The sequence below is a fragment of the Bacillus rossius genome, chromosome 17, assembly GCF_032445375.1.
Source record: "Bacillus rossius redtenbacheri isolate Brsri chromosome 17, Brsri_v3, whole genome shotgun sequence".
NCBI lineage: Eukaryota > Metazoa > Arthropoda > Insecta > Phasmatodea > Bacillidae > Bacillus > Bacillus rossius.
Window position 1 is genome coordinate 16,117,347 of NC_086344.1, and position 17,306 is coordinate 16,134,652.

The 17,306-nt window shown below is 42.6% G+C and overlaps 1 protein-coding gene across 2 annotated transcripts in view; it reads right to left on the reverse strand.

Moving 5' to 3' along the window:
- The window catches only part of LOC134540594 (BTB/POZ domain-containing protein 6-like), a 28,618-nt gene extending 11,663 nt beyond the window's left edge, over window positions 1-16,955 (reverse strand). The window contains exons 1-5 of one of the 2 annotated variants that reach the window (XM_063383421.1): window positions 16,686-16,955; window positions 14,679-14,922; window positions 12,186-12,322; window positions 8,777-8,978; window positions 4,054-4,219 (exon numbers count right to left, since the gene is read on the reverse strand). In XM_063383421.1, the coding sequence (XP_063239491.1) occupies window positions 4,054-4,219; window positions 8,777-8,978; window positions 12,186-12,322; window positions 14,679-14,867 (694 nt within the window). In that variant the 5' untranslated portion in view covers window positions 14,868-14,922; window positions 16,686-16,955. Of the gene's footprint in view, window positions 1-4,053; window positions 4,220-8,776; window positions 8,979-12,185; window positions 12,323-14,678; window positions 14,940-16,685 lie in introns of both variants that reach the window. The other variant, XM_063383422.1, reaches the window with a different exon arrangement.
- Between the last annotated feature and the right edge of the window lie 351 nt (window positions 16,956-17,306).

A 17,306-nucleotide genomic window follows, 5' to 3' on the forward strand; every position in this document is an offset into this window, starting at 1 on the left:
CCTCTCCCTGACCGAGACTTAGCACTAGCCTCTCCCTGACCCAGTCTTAGCACTAGCCTCTTCCTGACCCAGACTTAGCACTAGCCTCTGCCCGACCGAGACTTAGTACTAGCCTCTCCCTGACCCAGACTTAGCACTAGCCTCTTCCCGACCGAGACTTAGCACTAGCCTCTCCCTGACCGAGACTTAGCACTAGCCTTATCCCGACCGAGACTTAGCACTAGCCTCTCCCTGACCGAGACTTAGCACTAGCCTCTTCCCGACCGAGACTTAGCAATAGCCTCTCCCTGACCCAGACTTAGCACTAGCCTATCCCTGACCGAGACTTAGCACTAGCCTCTTCCCGACCGAGACTTAGCACTAGCCTCTCCCCGACTGAGACATAGCACTAGCCTCTCCCCGACCGTGACTTAGCACTAGCCTCTCCCTGACCGAGACTTAGCACTAGCCTCTCCCTGACCCAGTCTTAGCACTAGCCTCTCCCTGACCCAGACTTAGCACTAGCCTCTTCCCGACCGAGACTTAGTACTAGCCTCTCCCTGACCCAGACTTAGCACTAGCCTCTTCCCGACCGAGACTTAGCACTAGCCTCTCCCTGACCGAGACTTGGCACTAGCCTTATCCCGACCGAGACTTAGCAATAGCCTCTCCCTGACCCAGACTTAGCACTAGCCTATCCCTGACCGAGACTTAGCACTAGCCTCTTCCCGACCGAGACTTAGCACTAGCCTCTCCCCGACTGAGACATAGCACTAGCCTCTCCCCGACCGTGACTTAGCACTAGCCTCTCCCTGACCGAGACTTAGCACTAGCCTCTCCCTGACCGAGACTTAGCACTAGCCTCTCCCTGACCCAGTCTTAGCACTAGCCTCTCCCTGACCCAGACTTAGCACTAGCCTCTTCCCGACCGAGACTTAACACTGGTTTTTTTCTCTAATCGAGACTTAGCACTAGCCTCTCCCTGACCCAGACTTAGCACTAGCCTCTTCCCGACCGAGACTTAGCACTAGCCTCTCCCTGACCGAGACTTGGCACTAGCCTTATCCCGACCGAGACTTAGCAATAGCCTCTCCCTGACCCAGACTTAGCACTAGCCTATCCCTGACCGAGACTTAGCACTAGCCTCTTCCCGACCGAGACTTAGCACTAGCCTCTCCCCGACTGAGACATAGCACTAGCCTCTCCCCGACCGTGACTTAGCACTAGCCTCTCCCTGACCGAGACTTAGCACTAGCCTCTCCCTGACCGAGACTTAGCACTAGCCTCTCCCTGACCCAGTCTTAGCACTAGCCTCTCCCTGACCCAGACTTAGCACTAGCCTCTTCCCGACCGAGACTTAGCAATAGCCTCTCCCTGACCCAGACTTAGCACTAGCCTATCCCTGACCGAGACTTAGCACTAGCCTCTCCCCGACTGAGACATAGCACTAGCCTCTCCCCGACCGTGACTTAGCACTAGCCTCTCCCTGACCGAGACTTAGCACTAGCCTCTCCCTGACCCAGTCTTAGCACTAGCCTCTCCCTGACCCAGACTTAGCACTAGCCTCTTCCCGACCGAGACTTAGTACTAGCCTCTCCCTGACCCAGACTTAGCACTAGCCTCTTCCCGACCGAGACTTAGCACTAGCCTCTCCCTGACCGAGACTTAGCACTAGCCTTATCCCGACCGAGACTTAGCACTAGCCTCTCCCTGACCGAGACTTAGCACTAGCCTCTTCCCGACCGAGACTTAGCAATAGCCTCTCCCTGACCCAGACTTAGCACTAGCCTATCCCTGACCGAGACTTAGCACTAGCCTCTTCCCGACCGAGACTTAGCACTAGCCTCTCCCCGACTGAGACATAGCACTAGCCTCTCCCCGACCGTGACTTAGCACTAGCCTCTCCCTGACCGAGACTTAGCACTAGCCTCTCCCTGACCCAGTCTTAGCACTAGCCTCTCCCTGACCCAGACTTAGCACTAGCCTCTTCCCGACCGAGACTTAGTACTAGCCTCTCCCTGACCCAGACTTAGCACTAGCCTCTTCCCGACCGAGACTTAGCACTAGCCTCTCCCTGACCGAGACTTAGCACTAGCCTTATCCCGACCGAGACTTAGCAATAGCCTCTCCCTGACCCAGACTTAGCACTAGCCTATCCCTGACCGAGACTTAGCACTAGCCTCTTCCCGACCGAGACTTAGCACTAGCCTCTCCCTGACCGAGACTTAGCACTAGCCTCTCCCTGACCCAGTCTTAGCACTAGCCTCTCCCTGACCCAGACTTAGCACTAGCCTCTTCCCGACTGAGACTTATTACTAGCCTCTCCCTGACCCAGACTTAGCACTAGCCTCTTCCCGACCGAGACTTAGCACTAGCCTCTCCCTGACCGAGACTTAGCACTAGCCTCTCCCCGACCCAGTCTTAGCACTAGCCTCTCCCTGACCCAGACTTAGCACTAGCCTCTCCCTGACCGAGACTTAACACTGGCCTCTCCCCAACTCAGACTTAGCACTAGCCTCTTCCCGACCCAGACTTAGCACTAGCCTCTCCCTGACCGAGACTTAACACTGGTTTTTTTCTCTAATCGAGACTTAGCACTAGCCTCTTCCCGACTCAAATTTAGCACTAGCCTCTTCCCGACCGAGACTTAGCACTAGCCTCTCCCTGACCGAGACTTAACACTGGCCTCTCCCCAACTCAGACTTAGCACTAGCCTCTTCCCGACCCAGACTTAGCACTAGCCTCTCCCTGACCGAGACTTAACACTGGTTTTTTCTCTAATCGAGACTTAGCACTAGCCTCTTCCCGACTCAAATTTAGCACTAGCCTCTTCCCGACCGAGACTTAGCACTTACCTCTCCCTGACCGAGACTTAGCACTAGCTTCTCCCTGACCAAGACTTAGCACTAGCCTCTACCTGACCGAGACTTAGCACTAGCCTCTCCCCGACCGAGACTTAGCACTAGCCTCTCCCCGACCCAGACTTAGCACTAGCCTCTTCCCGACCGAGACTTAGCACTAGCCTCTCCCCGACCCAGTCTTAGCACTAGCCTCTCCCCGACCGAGACTTAGCACTAGCCTCTCCCCGACCCAGACTTAGCACTAGCCTAGCCCTGACCGAGACTTAGCACTAGCCTCTCCCTGACCGTGACTTAGCACTAGCCTCTCCCTGACCCAGACTTAGCACTAGCCTCTCCCTGACCGAGACTTAGCACTAGCCTCTCCCCGACCCAGACTTAGCACTAGCCTAGCCCTGACCGAGACTTAGCACTAGCGTCTCCCTGACCGTGACTTAGCACTAGCCTCTACCTGACCGACACATAGCACTAGCCTCTCCCTGACCGAGATATAAAATCTTAGGGGTCTAAAAATATCTTGTGAGTTAATCTGAAGACAAACAAGCTGATAGATCGTTTGTGACAGTTGATTTATACACCGTTGAAACTATGACTGTTACCTCTCTTAATCTCAATGGAGTGTCTATGTTTTGTGGTGTTGCAGTAATGGTTGTTACTTTTGTTTATTTTTTTCCCACTTCTGGTATGTGTGACTAAAAGAATACATATAATATTTTGTTTTGAAGTTTGAAATGACGAATATGTTGTGTTTTGATTTGTTAACACTATTGTTTCTGTTACTGCTTAGTGTGACAGTAGCAGAAAAAACTATAAATACTTGTTCCATGTTAAAAATATCACTTATTGTTCATTATAAAGTCCCATCAAACATCAAAAAAGATAAGTTATATTGCACAAATGACTTAATCTCAGCAGTGAACATTGGTATATGACTAACGAGGTATGCTATTTCAACTATTCATACTACACTAATATTCGTTATTTCTCAGTGTTAGTATTGGGGTAGAATCTAATACAAATAGTTTATTATTCGTATTCGTAAATTTGAATATTCACATGGACCTACAAAAAAAATTAAAGAAATCTCTAGAAAATTGATTACATTTTGAAAACAGGACTGCAGACTGAAAGAAAGATACTGAAATTGTGCAAAACATTACGATACTACAGTAAATAGTTAATATTATTATACATAATTTTTTATTCAATGTAATACCTTGTTTCTCGCACTGTGCCTTGGCCCACGCGAGTGTCGCCTCAAACAACTGTATCTCAGACGTGTCGCACAGTGACTTGCTCTTCACTACGGCCAACAGCGAGGCTTTGCTGATGCCCAGGAACATGGGGTGCTTCAGAATAACGTCCGTCTTTTCAGAAATCACCTGGAACGCAAGGAACAGCCGTTTTGCACGAAAAGCTTAGCAAACATGTGCAGAAGGTCTTTTGACAGAAATTTTTGGAGAAACTACTTTTGGTCTGGTGCCTTTCGTTCTATTGTCTTTCGGTCAAGTGCCTTTCGGTCTATTACTTTTGGTCTATTGCTTCCGGTCTATCTTTCAGTCTATTGCGTGACGGTCTGGTGATTTTCGGCCTACTGCCTACTAAACGAGAAATAATATTTTCTCCCTTATACAAGTCTGTCGCTTCCAGTCTAGTGCCTTTCGGCTAAATGTCTTTCAGTCTATTGCGTGACGGTCTGGTGATTTTTGGCCTACTGCCTATTAAACGAGATATAATATTTTGCCCCTTATACGAGAATGTGCGCACTCGGTCTTGTGGAAAACATCTTTCATGTGAACTGTCCCAGTGTGTACCTATCCAGGGCTCTACAAATCCCAGCAAGGTCACCATGAGGCCTAACATTTCCTGGCCAGTGACTTAACTTCTGCCAAGATACCAACACAGTGATTTAAAACACATCAGCCAATTTTGCTGTTATAAAATCTTGTTGTACAGAAATGACTGGGTCCAAGAAACCAAGTAAGTATTTAAACTAGTGTGCATAGTAAAACATAAAGCATTTGGTATGCAGCATTCAACCCGAAAATAATGTTACTATTGAGTACAGTGCAAACCCAAACTTTTTGATTATGAGTTTATGAGAAAAAAAAGACTTTACGTAAATCGCAATTCAAGTGCATACCAATTGAAAATTATTTAAATTGTGGTATTTACTACATACTTACTAGACCCTTTCTCCAGGATGTAAGGACCACGAGAAAATAACTGGCTGTTTCGTACAGGCGACTGCAGATACGTAATATTTGCACTATACCGCGGATGTTAACCTCAATACATCCATCCACAACACTGGATCCTGTCATTTGTCCAACCGTGAACTCAAATAATTAGTGATATGATAGGTTGGACCCAAATATGCTCTAATCCAATACTTGCAATCAAATCCCAAAGAGTACCTCGAATCTACCCCTCGAATCTGAATCTAGATGTCAAGTGTCAAAAATAAAATAATGAAATAACAAATTTTAAAAAAATATTAATTGTGGCATTGAAACATTGAACATTTTAAATCTTTGTTTCATAATTTTTTCAGAATTAATATACATCATTTTTTTATTTATATAGTTCCATATAAAATGAACAATATTTTAGGAAATGATTATGAGTAAATATGAAGAAAAATAATACCTAGTAAACAAGACACACAACAGTGTTAAATTTTTGAATTTAATACATTTCCTCCAATATTTTTCATAAAATATTTTCCACTGAATATTGAATCTTTTGAACACTGAGTTCTTGATGATATTTGAAGATTTGATTGGCCCGTCTCTACGAATAACAGATTCCTTCCACAAGCTGAGGCTAATATTGGAGAAAAAATAATACAGCGAGGCACCCTTTGAAAGGATCAGACCTCAGAGATTGTGGAGGGCTCCCGACCACCCATGTACAGGCAGAGAGCTGATATTTCATACGAGGGAAAGCCATTACGTAAGTCACAAAAGGTAATTTTAAAGAAAAAACATGTGAGCGAGTCTTTCAGCGCTAGCCAGTTGTGCGTAACATCTAACCTCGGTAACTAGCACATTCACGCGTTCTCATGTTGCAAATTCACTTACAATATGAAACTCGGACACAAAATTCAGCTAGAATTCTTTAATGCCGAGCTTCATAAATATATGCAAATTGTGTTTCCAAATGAAATTCTGGACATGAATGACACGTAGTTTCCGCTCCCGCCGCTAGAATTGGCTGCCGGAGCAGGTACGTGGACTACCGAATCATTCTATTTGCAGACCGAATTTTTAAACTATATAATGAAACAGCTCTGATATATGAGTAAAAAAATTTAAAAAAAAATGCATCGACGTTGGAAATTATTTTTACAAGGAATTTTATTAAAACACTGCCCATCCTGTCAAAATTCATTAAACAGTTAATACTGTAAGGTTTTCCTTTGGCTTTGTGAACTTTGGTTCGCGCCATTCGTCACAGATGGCAGCACCGTGGTTACACATTTCCATTATTCTGTGCAATTTACATTCCATTTACGAAAAATGCTCCTTGTTTGTTCACCAACAATATGGCGCGCATTATTCAAAACAAACCACCCATGATTTCACAATTTTAATCGGATTGCACTGCAACGACATCACACGTTTTGCCTACCATTAGGTACAACAAAAAAACTGACTGTAGAAACACGTCACTTCCGGGCGCCAGGTGGACCACCTGTTAAACCGAAAATTCCTCAACTTTCAGGCAGGCTGGCCAAAGTGACAGTGTTGTTCTTCTCTTAGAGCACTGCACTATTTACACTAAACACTCCTACCAAATGCCGTATACCGAGAGCTAAGATGTTACACATCAAAAATAACTTACATTGACGATCACTTCAAAGATATCTTAATTCCTTGAAGCTAACCTTCACCAATATTTGTGCACACATCCCATGGTTTTTTTCAGTGCCCCAACACCAGCTGTATACAATCTTTTGAATCGCTATTCTACCATACAATCATCGAGCAAAATTACAATTTTGAAACAAAGATTCAAGCGTGCAAATGCTACCTTGAAATGTATATCTTACATCTCGATGCTGCAGACTACTGTTAAAATTTTTTAAATAGTACTTGCCACTACCTTACGATGAATCATTTAAATTTGTAACTAGCCTAATGACTTTCCCTCGTGTATTTTTTTTTTTGTTCGAACACAACGTTTAGTCCACAGCGAGCTCGTGAGCCAGGAATGTTGGGGTTCAAGTGCACCTGGAGAGATTTCGGGGAACGATGGGAGACCCAGATCGCCACGGCCAGACTGTGACTGGCGGCTGGGTCCCCCTTGTAACAGTAAAGAATGAAAAATTATACAAATGCTATATTATACTCTTTTCCTATGAAAAAATAAACAGTATTTATAAAGTTCTTTCATACACCATTTTACAGTGTGTATGACTGCATGCAAAAAAAAACCATATCTGGGGAAAAAAAACATATTTTCACAGTTCGGGTGATGGGAGACTAAATCATGACATTTTCCCCTCAAATTACATAATATCGCTGGGGGTTTTCCATAGCTTTTCCAGGATCTAAATTAAGTTCCTTAACTTTCCAGTGTAACGTGTGTACCTGCGTACACATGAAAAGGTTAGCGCCCCTGACTTGTCGATGAATACCACCCGCGCAACAGTGAGCGCGGGCGTTCAAACGCTGCGGCAGGAGGCCTGCCGTCGTCGGACGAGTTCGTGCGCAGTCTGCTGCGCGCGGATCTTGACGGAAACGGAAGTTGGGCTGGCTTCCCCCGAATAGACGAGACTGTTCTTCTTCCAGCTCGTCAGGGAAGCCAGCGAGTATAAAAGGGCATGCGCCAAATCCACCGAAGAGCAGAACAACTGGGACATCAGCGGGCAGGCTGCCACGCTGCTCCGACACCGCTCGCCGGCCTACACCGTCAACCACCATGGAGGTGCTGCCGCCCGAGGACCGAGAAGACTTTCACTGGGTGAGACCTCTTCAAGTTGCTAACCATAATTTGGACAGTTAATACTGAAGCATCGCTGTATTTGGATTAAAATTCTTCAGAGTCGACATGAACTAAATTCGAAGGTCCAACGACAAGGGCAAGAGGGCGCGCGATATCAACTTACGTGAGGGCCGAGCGAGCGGGTGTAGTGACACTATCACGACCCGATCACGTCACTTAAACACTGTACGGACTTTAACTGTACCACCGGTAATGAAGAATCGTAGGCATAACGACCCGAAGATAGTGCATACAGCATGACTATTTGCGGACACAAGAGACAGCGCGCACGATAAGAACTTACGCGTTACGGAAGCAATGTGTAGGGGGCTTCGCGTGGTAGCGGCGGAAGAGTAACAGTAAACTGATTGCATACACATAGACTCGTGCTATGTTACACCAAGGGTTGTGTGCTATAACCAGTGTAAGGAAATAATTGTAACCACTAAGGACCTGGATTTAATGTTACGAGAATTAGTTGTTAAGATTATGAATGTTCAGTGTGACTTTGTATGTTTTCAAGCCTTTGCAGTTTAGATTGACGGCGTACTAGTCGTAGGCGGTGACGAGCTCACGCCTCGACAGAATTAAGGCTATTGTTTTTGTTCAATAATCATTCACGGCGAGTTAATTTCTATGTCTTGTGTTATAGTGGGATCATGTATCAGCCCTTCGACATCACAAGAACCCGGCTTATTTACGTCATAATGTCAGTTTGAGAGTCAATGAAATACTTGTTTGTGTTATTGAATTTGTTAATAAATTGTTATTGGAATGAATTCTACTTAGCAGCTAATTTCAGAACCACCCGCAAACGTTGTTTTTCCTCCTTGACAGGGCTTTCCTATGTTTTTAGTCAAACCCGTGACACCAGGAATTTCAACACCCTGCACCAGTAATCGCATGTACATCCGTACAACAAAACGGTTCCAGGGCTGGAGCGGACGCACCTGCAGCGCGGCCAGGGTGAGGTTGTCGACGTTGTAGAGCGTGCCGCACTCCAGCGCCACCCACAGGTCCTCCGAGTGCTCCGGCTGCAGGAAGCGCGCGCACTTGCGCTTCAGCTCGGGCAGCATGTACTTCTCGGCGGCGTTCATCGCCAGCGCCGCCTGGCCCTTGGACTTGAAGTGGCACTTGCCCTCGTGCAGGAACCTGCGCCCACCACGCTGCACCCTGCACTCCCGACACACTTCCCTTCACAAACATTTCAAATTTACTCAAATAATATTTTTAAAATAATTTTTTTTTGCGATATTCAGAAAGAGAGAAAAAAAAAACCAGTCTCCATCATCCCTGCGGCTGGATTAATAATTCTTTTTTTTTGTATTCAACATTATAGTTGCCCCCGCCTGGAACCGATCCTGGATATTCCTTGACAGGAAGTGAGTGATCCGACCCTTCACAACCTTGGCCTCCGGCAACGCCTCTGCCGGTTAGAACGGCATGCGTCAGAAACATTCCATTCAATCTGTAACTAGGGCAACAGAAACATCCTAAGTCCTGCTCAATTTACATACTGCATAAGTACGTACATTGTAAATATATCATACTTGTTTTAAGTCCGTACTCTATTACTCTATACATTTTGTTAAAGTTCGGCATGCACAATTTCATAATAAACGTATGTATCATAAAATTAATTTTTTATATCTGTACCAACTAAATGTAACATTTATGAAACTTGATATCGCTTGAAAGTATGTACGAGGATCATTCTAAAAGAAAAAGAAAAAATTTACAACACATATGATACCCTAGATATTTTTCTTCATACTCGCCGAACAAATCTAAACATTTGTTGTAGCGTATCACCAGATTTTCTATGCCTTTTGCATACTTAAGGACAAGATTTATGGTTTTATTTTTTTATAAACTCTGTCAGAGAGTTCTGAGCAAAGAGCGGAGCAGCGGAGAGAGTCCCTTCCTTGGGGAGTGATACTGGCGATACCCGTGTGATCAGCGAGAGGTGAAGAGGGCAAGTGGCCCTTGCTGAGAGAACCGGACCTATCGGGAGGCGGTAACTGCGAGTGAAGGCCTGACGAGCGATAGTTAGGGACTGTGTTGGCACAGTGAGGGTGAGTGTGCGAAGGAGGCGGACAGAAGAGCGAGCCACTGTCGAGCCAAGCTACAGTGGAGAGTGTTCATGTTTCAATGACCAGTATAAGACTAATTGTTGTGTACAGAAATCTTGAGTGCAGTAATTAAATTGATAGTGTAGACATTGGTAATAAATAAAAGTGTACTAATTAATTGGGCTATCCCTTACGAACCAAGTAGTGCTATCCACATACATCATAAAAGTAATAAATGTTTAAAGATAAAAAAAGTTTTAAAAAATCAATCTTATTAGTATAATTTGGTATAACCTTTATGCTAAATATGTTACATTCCTCAAGTTAATTATATTAAAAGATATAACTTTTTTTAATTTAAGTTAAATTTTTGATTAAAAATGCTGATTATTTAGTGATTTTTAAATTTTATTTTAGTGCATTTCGGTGCTTGTTATATGGTGTATTGACATGCTTTTCGGTGTTATTTGTGTGTTATCACAATCAATAATATAACCTTGTCCCTATGCATACTCATTTACCACCAAGTTGTTGAACCAGTTATTAACATATTCTTTCAGTTCGTTGACGTCACTTCCATATTGGGTCCCGGCCAAAACATCCTTCAATTTGGGGAAAAGATGGTGATCACTTGGAGCCAAGTCCTAACTATAAGGAGGCTGTTCATAAACTTCCCAGTTGTTCAGCAAGTTGTTCATCAACACAGCAGCATGTTGTTCCTCAAATGCAGCAACAAGTTGTTTGTCAATGCAGCAGCATGTTTTTCATCAACTGTTTTTAAATGCAGCAGCATGTTTTTTGTCAATGCAGCAACAAGTTGTTTGTCAATGCAGCAACAAGTTGTTTGTCAATGCAGCAACAAGTTGTTTGTCAATGCAGCAGCAAATTTTTCATCAACTGTTAGTAAATGAAGGAGCATGTTTTTTGTCAATGCAGCAACAAGTTGTTTGTCAATGCAGCAGCATGTTGTTCATCAATGCAGCAGCATGTTTTTTATCAATGCAGCAACAAGTTGTTTGTAAATGCAGCAGCATGTTGTTCATCAATGCAGCAGCATGTTTTTCATTAACGCAGCAGCAAATTGTTCATCAATGCAGCAGCACGTGATGTGTGTTATCATGGAGGATCAGGATGCCTCTGGACAACAATCCCCAACATTTGTTTCGAATGGCGCAGCATAGTCGACATAGAGTCTGCCAACAGGCAGATGCATTTACAGTCTCCACTCTAGGCATGCACTTGGTGAGGATGATGACCTTTTGATCCCAAAACACTATAGCCCAAACCTTTCTGGTGTTCAGCATTTGTTTGGCCTTTTTTGGTCTTGTTGGGGATCATGAATGATGCCATTCCATTGACCGGCCCTTTGTTTCTGGAGTTTTATGCCAAATCCAATTTTCACCACCAGTAACACTGTGGTTCAAAAACTTTTCGCCATTCTTGCTGTACAGAATGAAAAAAAGTCAGCGCAGCTCCCATCCGCTTTTGTTTGCATTCATCCGTCAACCCTCAAGAAACCCGCCTGGCACACACTTTTCTGTAGCCAGAATCACCACTAACCATTTGAAGAAGAAAACTCCTCTTAAAATTTCAAGAAAGAACGAACTGAGTTCATCTACGATGAAACGTCTATCCTGTTGAATGTTTTCGTCAATCCTTGATTTCAGTTTGTCAGTTACAACTGAAGTTCAGCCTGAGCGTTCTTCATCATTAATATTCGTTCGCTTGCCCTTAAACATGATGCACCATTTTTGAATTGAAGCTTCATTCATCACATTACCATAAACCTCTGTTCTTCTGTCTGTAAATTTTGATAGGGCTGACTTTAATCAAAAAGCCAATTAAACTACGACCCTCACATTTGACGGGATCTTTAATTTTGTTACACACTTCAAAGTAAAACTATAAACAGTAAATTACTGTTCCGGCTTTTTGTTAGCATCAGACTGGCACGAAGGAATAGGAAAGTAAAAGACGTTTTGGTGGGAGAACTGTGCGGCCCGTCAGATCAAAATGTAACTTACTTATAGAATGAACCTCGTACGTATTTTGTTGCAAATTTTTTTTTTTCCATTTTATCAATATCTCACTTTGATTTTAGTATGCTTTAGTGTGTTTCTATCTGTGTCAGTACATTTTGTTAAATGGGTAAGTAGCTATACATACAGTATTATCGAGCTCAATTTGGATACTAACATCCATTAATTGCGACCAACCACGAACAAGAAAATATTCCTCCATAAGGAAACTATCAAAACAATCACAAGTGCAACTACTGTCGACATACCTCAACATTATAGTGAACGTATCAGGATCGATGTCTGGAATGTGCACGGGGCCTCTCTCTTTGAGCGAGCCATTAAACATCTGCCAAAATACCGGGCTCATGGACGACAAAAAAATCTTGTCTTCTTTGAACGTCACCTAGAAGCATTCATAAATTAAATTAAAATAAATTAAATTAAATGCAATCTTTGATGCATCAATGAATCTATTACTAATAAAACTTTTTGATATAAAGTCTGTACATTGGATAAAATTTAAAAAAAATTTTAATCTGAATAAGTTGTAATTCACACCCAGCTAACTACTCTTCTAAAATTAAAGATATTAAATAGTTAATTCCTATTCTGTGGGAAATCCCTGATTTTACTGTAAATCACTCTTCTGTGAGAAACACTCGTTCTATGGAGAATCCTCCTCATGTGGGGAAATAACCTTTCTGTGGTTAAGTCCTAGTCAGATGTGCAGATTTGCTGGACTTCAGTTCTTTGATGTCTTAACTATTCTGGTTCAACGTACCTCACTATTCCCCACTTGCGATCTGAATTTTCGTAATGCTCGAAATTTGAAGCCCCTTCAGCAAAGAAGCTTCACTTCAAAAACCCTTTACAATAGCTATTATCTGAATATATTGACGTCGACCGGGGCTACGCCCTCCCTGAGCCCGATGTGCCTTACGCCGTCACCACACCTCTCCTCCCATCACCGCCCTCTATTTCAAACCTCCCGCCCCGTGTGCAGGTGTGTGTGCGTGTGAGCCTTGGCCCTGCAAGAGGCAGTAGCTTCAGTGCCACGTTCCCGTAAAAACTTAATTAAAATAATAAGTAATTGTAATGTAAACCTTGTATTTTCATTTTTTTTTTTTAAATTCCTAATTGTTTATGTTTTAGTTTTAGTTAGTAAGGACGGTGCAGCGCCCCAGGCGGGCAACCCCGGAACTACCCGCATCTACTTTTTTGAACTTTAACGAATAAATTAAAAATAAGTTAAGTTTGGTAATGATAAATCACTGTGGTCAGTTTTTGCTTTGTGTTTAAGAGGGTTTTTCATGTTAATATGTTACCAGGTGGATACCTGGTAACATAACGGGAACTTAACGCTTCCCGGCGGCCATGATGCCCTGGCCTCATCAGTCAGCTTTCGTTCGCCGCCCGGGGTAGAAGGCCTGCGCGCGCCTCGTCTACTTCAATATTTTAGTTTCACTGATCTGGCAACATCCGTCGCTCCGTAATTATTTTTTTAAACCTTTTTTTCTTTTCCTCGAGGTCTACCCCGGGAGGTTGGCTCTGTAACGTAATTATTGAAATCCAGTTGGATATTTTATTTCTTAATACGTAGCGAACTTTCGAGGCCAGGCCATGAGGTGACCTGGTCAGCCTTTAAGCCGGTGTAATATTCCTGTTGCCGTGTTATTTCAGTGTATCAGTGAATAACTCTTTTCACGTAATTACTTATGTAACATTTTGTTTCCTTGTGCCGCTCGACATCAATAAAGAGCTTTCCCTAGACTTCTGTGAGTTTCACTGAGCAGCCGCGTGAGTCCCGAGGCGTGTGGGACGCCTTACGAGCCCACTAGTGCTACTGCGCAAGGGGGAAGTCGAGCCTAGTCCCCACACGGGTCACGTCACGGCCCCGAGCGAGGAGTCTACGGCCGGGTCCACGTGCCCCTACACGTGGTGGCGCCCAAGTTACGCAGTTTCAGTCTATCCGGAAAAAAAACCCAAACGACAATATAAAGTTTGCAAATAATATTGCTGCTCAGGGGTGGGTTTCCGGAATGTCAGAGTCCGCCTGAGTACAACAGAATTAATGAGGTTGTTTAGTTAAATGTTTATTGTAGCTGAAAAGAAACAGAGGCCATCGGAAAAAACAGAAAACAAATTACAAGGTTATATTTCACCGTACTGATGGGAATGTCGCACTGATCCCAGCTGCACCCTCCCACTTGCTATTTAAACACCGGCACACGTGACGACGTATGTACCGATAATGGTGAATTTTAATTAAATCATATCTTTTAAGTAAAAAAATTTATTAAAATTATCTGTAAATAAAGTTGGCACAAAAAAAATTAAATAATGGACCGAAGGCTTTGGGAAGAGCAAATTATTATTTAAAAGGAGAGGGGTTAAAAAAAAGGAATATGGGAGTTGACCGAAGGGAGTTCCATAGGTTGGAAAGTTGAAGGATTGCAGTGCAGTGACAGGTCGACGGTTGGGCAAGGACCGTGGTCGGTGACGTGGAAGAAGATATGCAGACGTTTGACCAGTAACCGAATTTATATTCACATTCAGTCTTTTCAGTGTTGAAATGTGATGGAGTGATTTTGTACTCCGTGTTGGCAATGAAGCTTATAAAATTAAAAAAAAAAAATTAAAATAAAACAATATCCAGCACAGCCGTGGTCCCAAGCGTGATCGAACTAAAGACCTTCCATCGTGCTCCTCCCTACTCGACAAGCGTGGAGCTACGGAAAGGAGAGCCTCGCTGCCGTTACCTTCTTGTCGCCGACCAGGAACTTGCACTGGGTGTCTGTGACGCTGGACTGCGAGTAGGGGTCCTTGCGCGCCCGCTTGCTGACGGAGGCGTCTGCGCTGCGCTCGTCGTGCAGGGCCCGCAGTTTCCGGAGCACGGCCTCGCGCGACGGGTCGCTCTCCGCCTGCTTCTCGCTCTTCGGCGTGAACATATCGCCTCCGCAAGCTCGGGGACGGCGCGAAACCCAATCACAGCCCGACTTTCACCTGAAGTAATAACACAACTACGAAAACTAGACGCCTTCCTGTCTATACCTTAAAAATAGGGTTTCGGAATTCCTACTGGTTTCAGAGAAATCACTTTTATAATGCGTGAGCATTGAAGCAGCCACCATCATTTTTCGATTTCCCATTTGGGTCTGTGTGACTACATGTTTTGGAGAACTTGAGTTAAATCGTGAGAATGGTCGATTACGTTAAGTTATCTACTTTAAAAAAAGACTTCAAAAAAATTGTGGACGGTTGTTTTGGTTGGTATAGCTACATTAAAAATACTGTAAAATATTTTTAATGGTTTCTTATGAATTAGTAATTTAAGATGTAGCTGTCCTGACCTAACCAATGGTTCACGTGATTTCAATTCAGTCTCTTTCACATGTTAGACATGCCGAGCAACCACTGAACCCAAATCTAGAACAGATATTAAGGCTTTGCCAAAATAACCTTACAGATGAAGAAATAGAAGAAGACACTGCTTTTCTAGCAAGCAACCAGGACCTAGGGGATACGAACAAGTCTGGTCTACCACCGCATCAACACAGGTGATGCGGTACCAATCCTACTAACACTATAGTGGTTGCCTCTAAGCTGCCTTTAATGTAGCTAAAATAACGTAATCGACCATTTTCACATTTTAACTAAAGTTCATTAATTTATACACACACACATATACACACCCACATGGAAAAGGAAATAACAGCAGCACATGTCAATGCACATGTATTGTAATGTAATCTAGTAACAAAGATTTCTCAGACACCAATAGGAATATAGAAATGCTGTTTTCAGAGTAAATAAAGGTACATCTCTAGTGTCTGAAAAAAGTATTTTCGGAATTTTACTATTCACGGAAAAGCTAAATACGTGTAGTCAGCTTATGCTACAACTCAGAAACACTAAATCCTACTTAACAGAGTTGACTAAAATAAAAGATACAAAAATATTCAAATGAAGACTTTCAGGTCCAAAAATATGAAATTTAAAGCCCTTTCGAAATCTAGTGGCTAAGAATGAGCTATAAGAATTTAAAATTCTTTCTTTCAGTAAATAATTTAAAAAAAAGTAAAACTATGAGAGGAAACAAATTCACAAATTGATTTAGGTATAATTCACATGCATTAATATTTGGTTTCAAAATAGCGATATAGCTTGTTGATAGTGTGATAGCAGAGCTAACCAAAGAGTTTTATGCAGTTGGTAATGGGGCCATGATAACTCGATGGGGTGGGAGCATAAGTATTGGTGGGGATTTTGAAGAGACCTACAGGCTCCAGGCTGCACTCGAAGATGACAACAGACGAACGAGTGTGAGTATTAGCACATGGTACTAGCACGAGCTGCGAATATAAGTGTGATGCAAGCTCAGTTCATCCTACTGTGTTAGTGTTAAATTACAACTGTGCAGGTAAATTATCGACAACAAAAAATTAATAAACCTTTACATACAATGAAATACCTTTAATTTAAAAAATCTTAAAAAAAAAAAACTGTAAGTAAAAATTTTTAAAATAACCCATTTCAACATAACCTTAAAGGTGAGTGCAAGTATGAGTCTAAATGATAGTTAATATGATCTTTAATATACTAAAAATAAAAAAAGCTATGCGAAGAAATCAAAAGGACGTTTATTGATATACTTAAAACCATATGCACATTGTGTGACAAAAATTAACCCTTTTTCTAGGGTCTCAGCACAGATATTAGAAGAAAGAATAAGTTTAAAATACGAAGGCAAACTTATGTATAATTACCTGCCAGCAAAAAATCACAAGTTTATTAGCTGTAACCTTTAACCGAAAATATCCTAAGTGACATCAAATTTAAAATGCCCACAGACACACAAATGTATTTGGACAGCTGTCAGACGTTTGTTTATAGTATTATTAACATATTTCTCGTAAGATACAATTTTACAAATAATGTGAATGAGAAAATTATTCACAACTCTTATATATACTTTTTGATCAAATATATACTTAGCGTTATAATAGAGTAACATTAGAAATATTATTTGGAACAGTATTTATATTTATACAACTATATTGTTTAGGCATTTTGGCACCTAGTATTTTATACAGCCATAAGACATTATTGTACTCTGTATTTAAAGCAATATGTTTTACATACAACAAGATAATTTCATTTTAATGTTTTTTCATTCATTTAAAATAAGTTCCAAAACTTTTTTCATGATCCATCAAAATCCTGGTACGTGTCTAAGTACTTGACGTCGACCTAAGTGTCGAACCAGCTCGCACAGCCCGCTATGCCATGTCAACGCCTTCTCCTGCCCTGTGTTGCGTGTGCGCCGATGTGCAGTGCGTCTAGGGCAGGGGGGGAGAATCCCACGCTAGGGGAAGTTTAATGTAAAA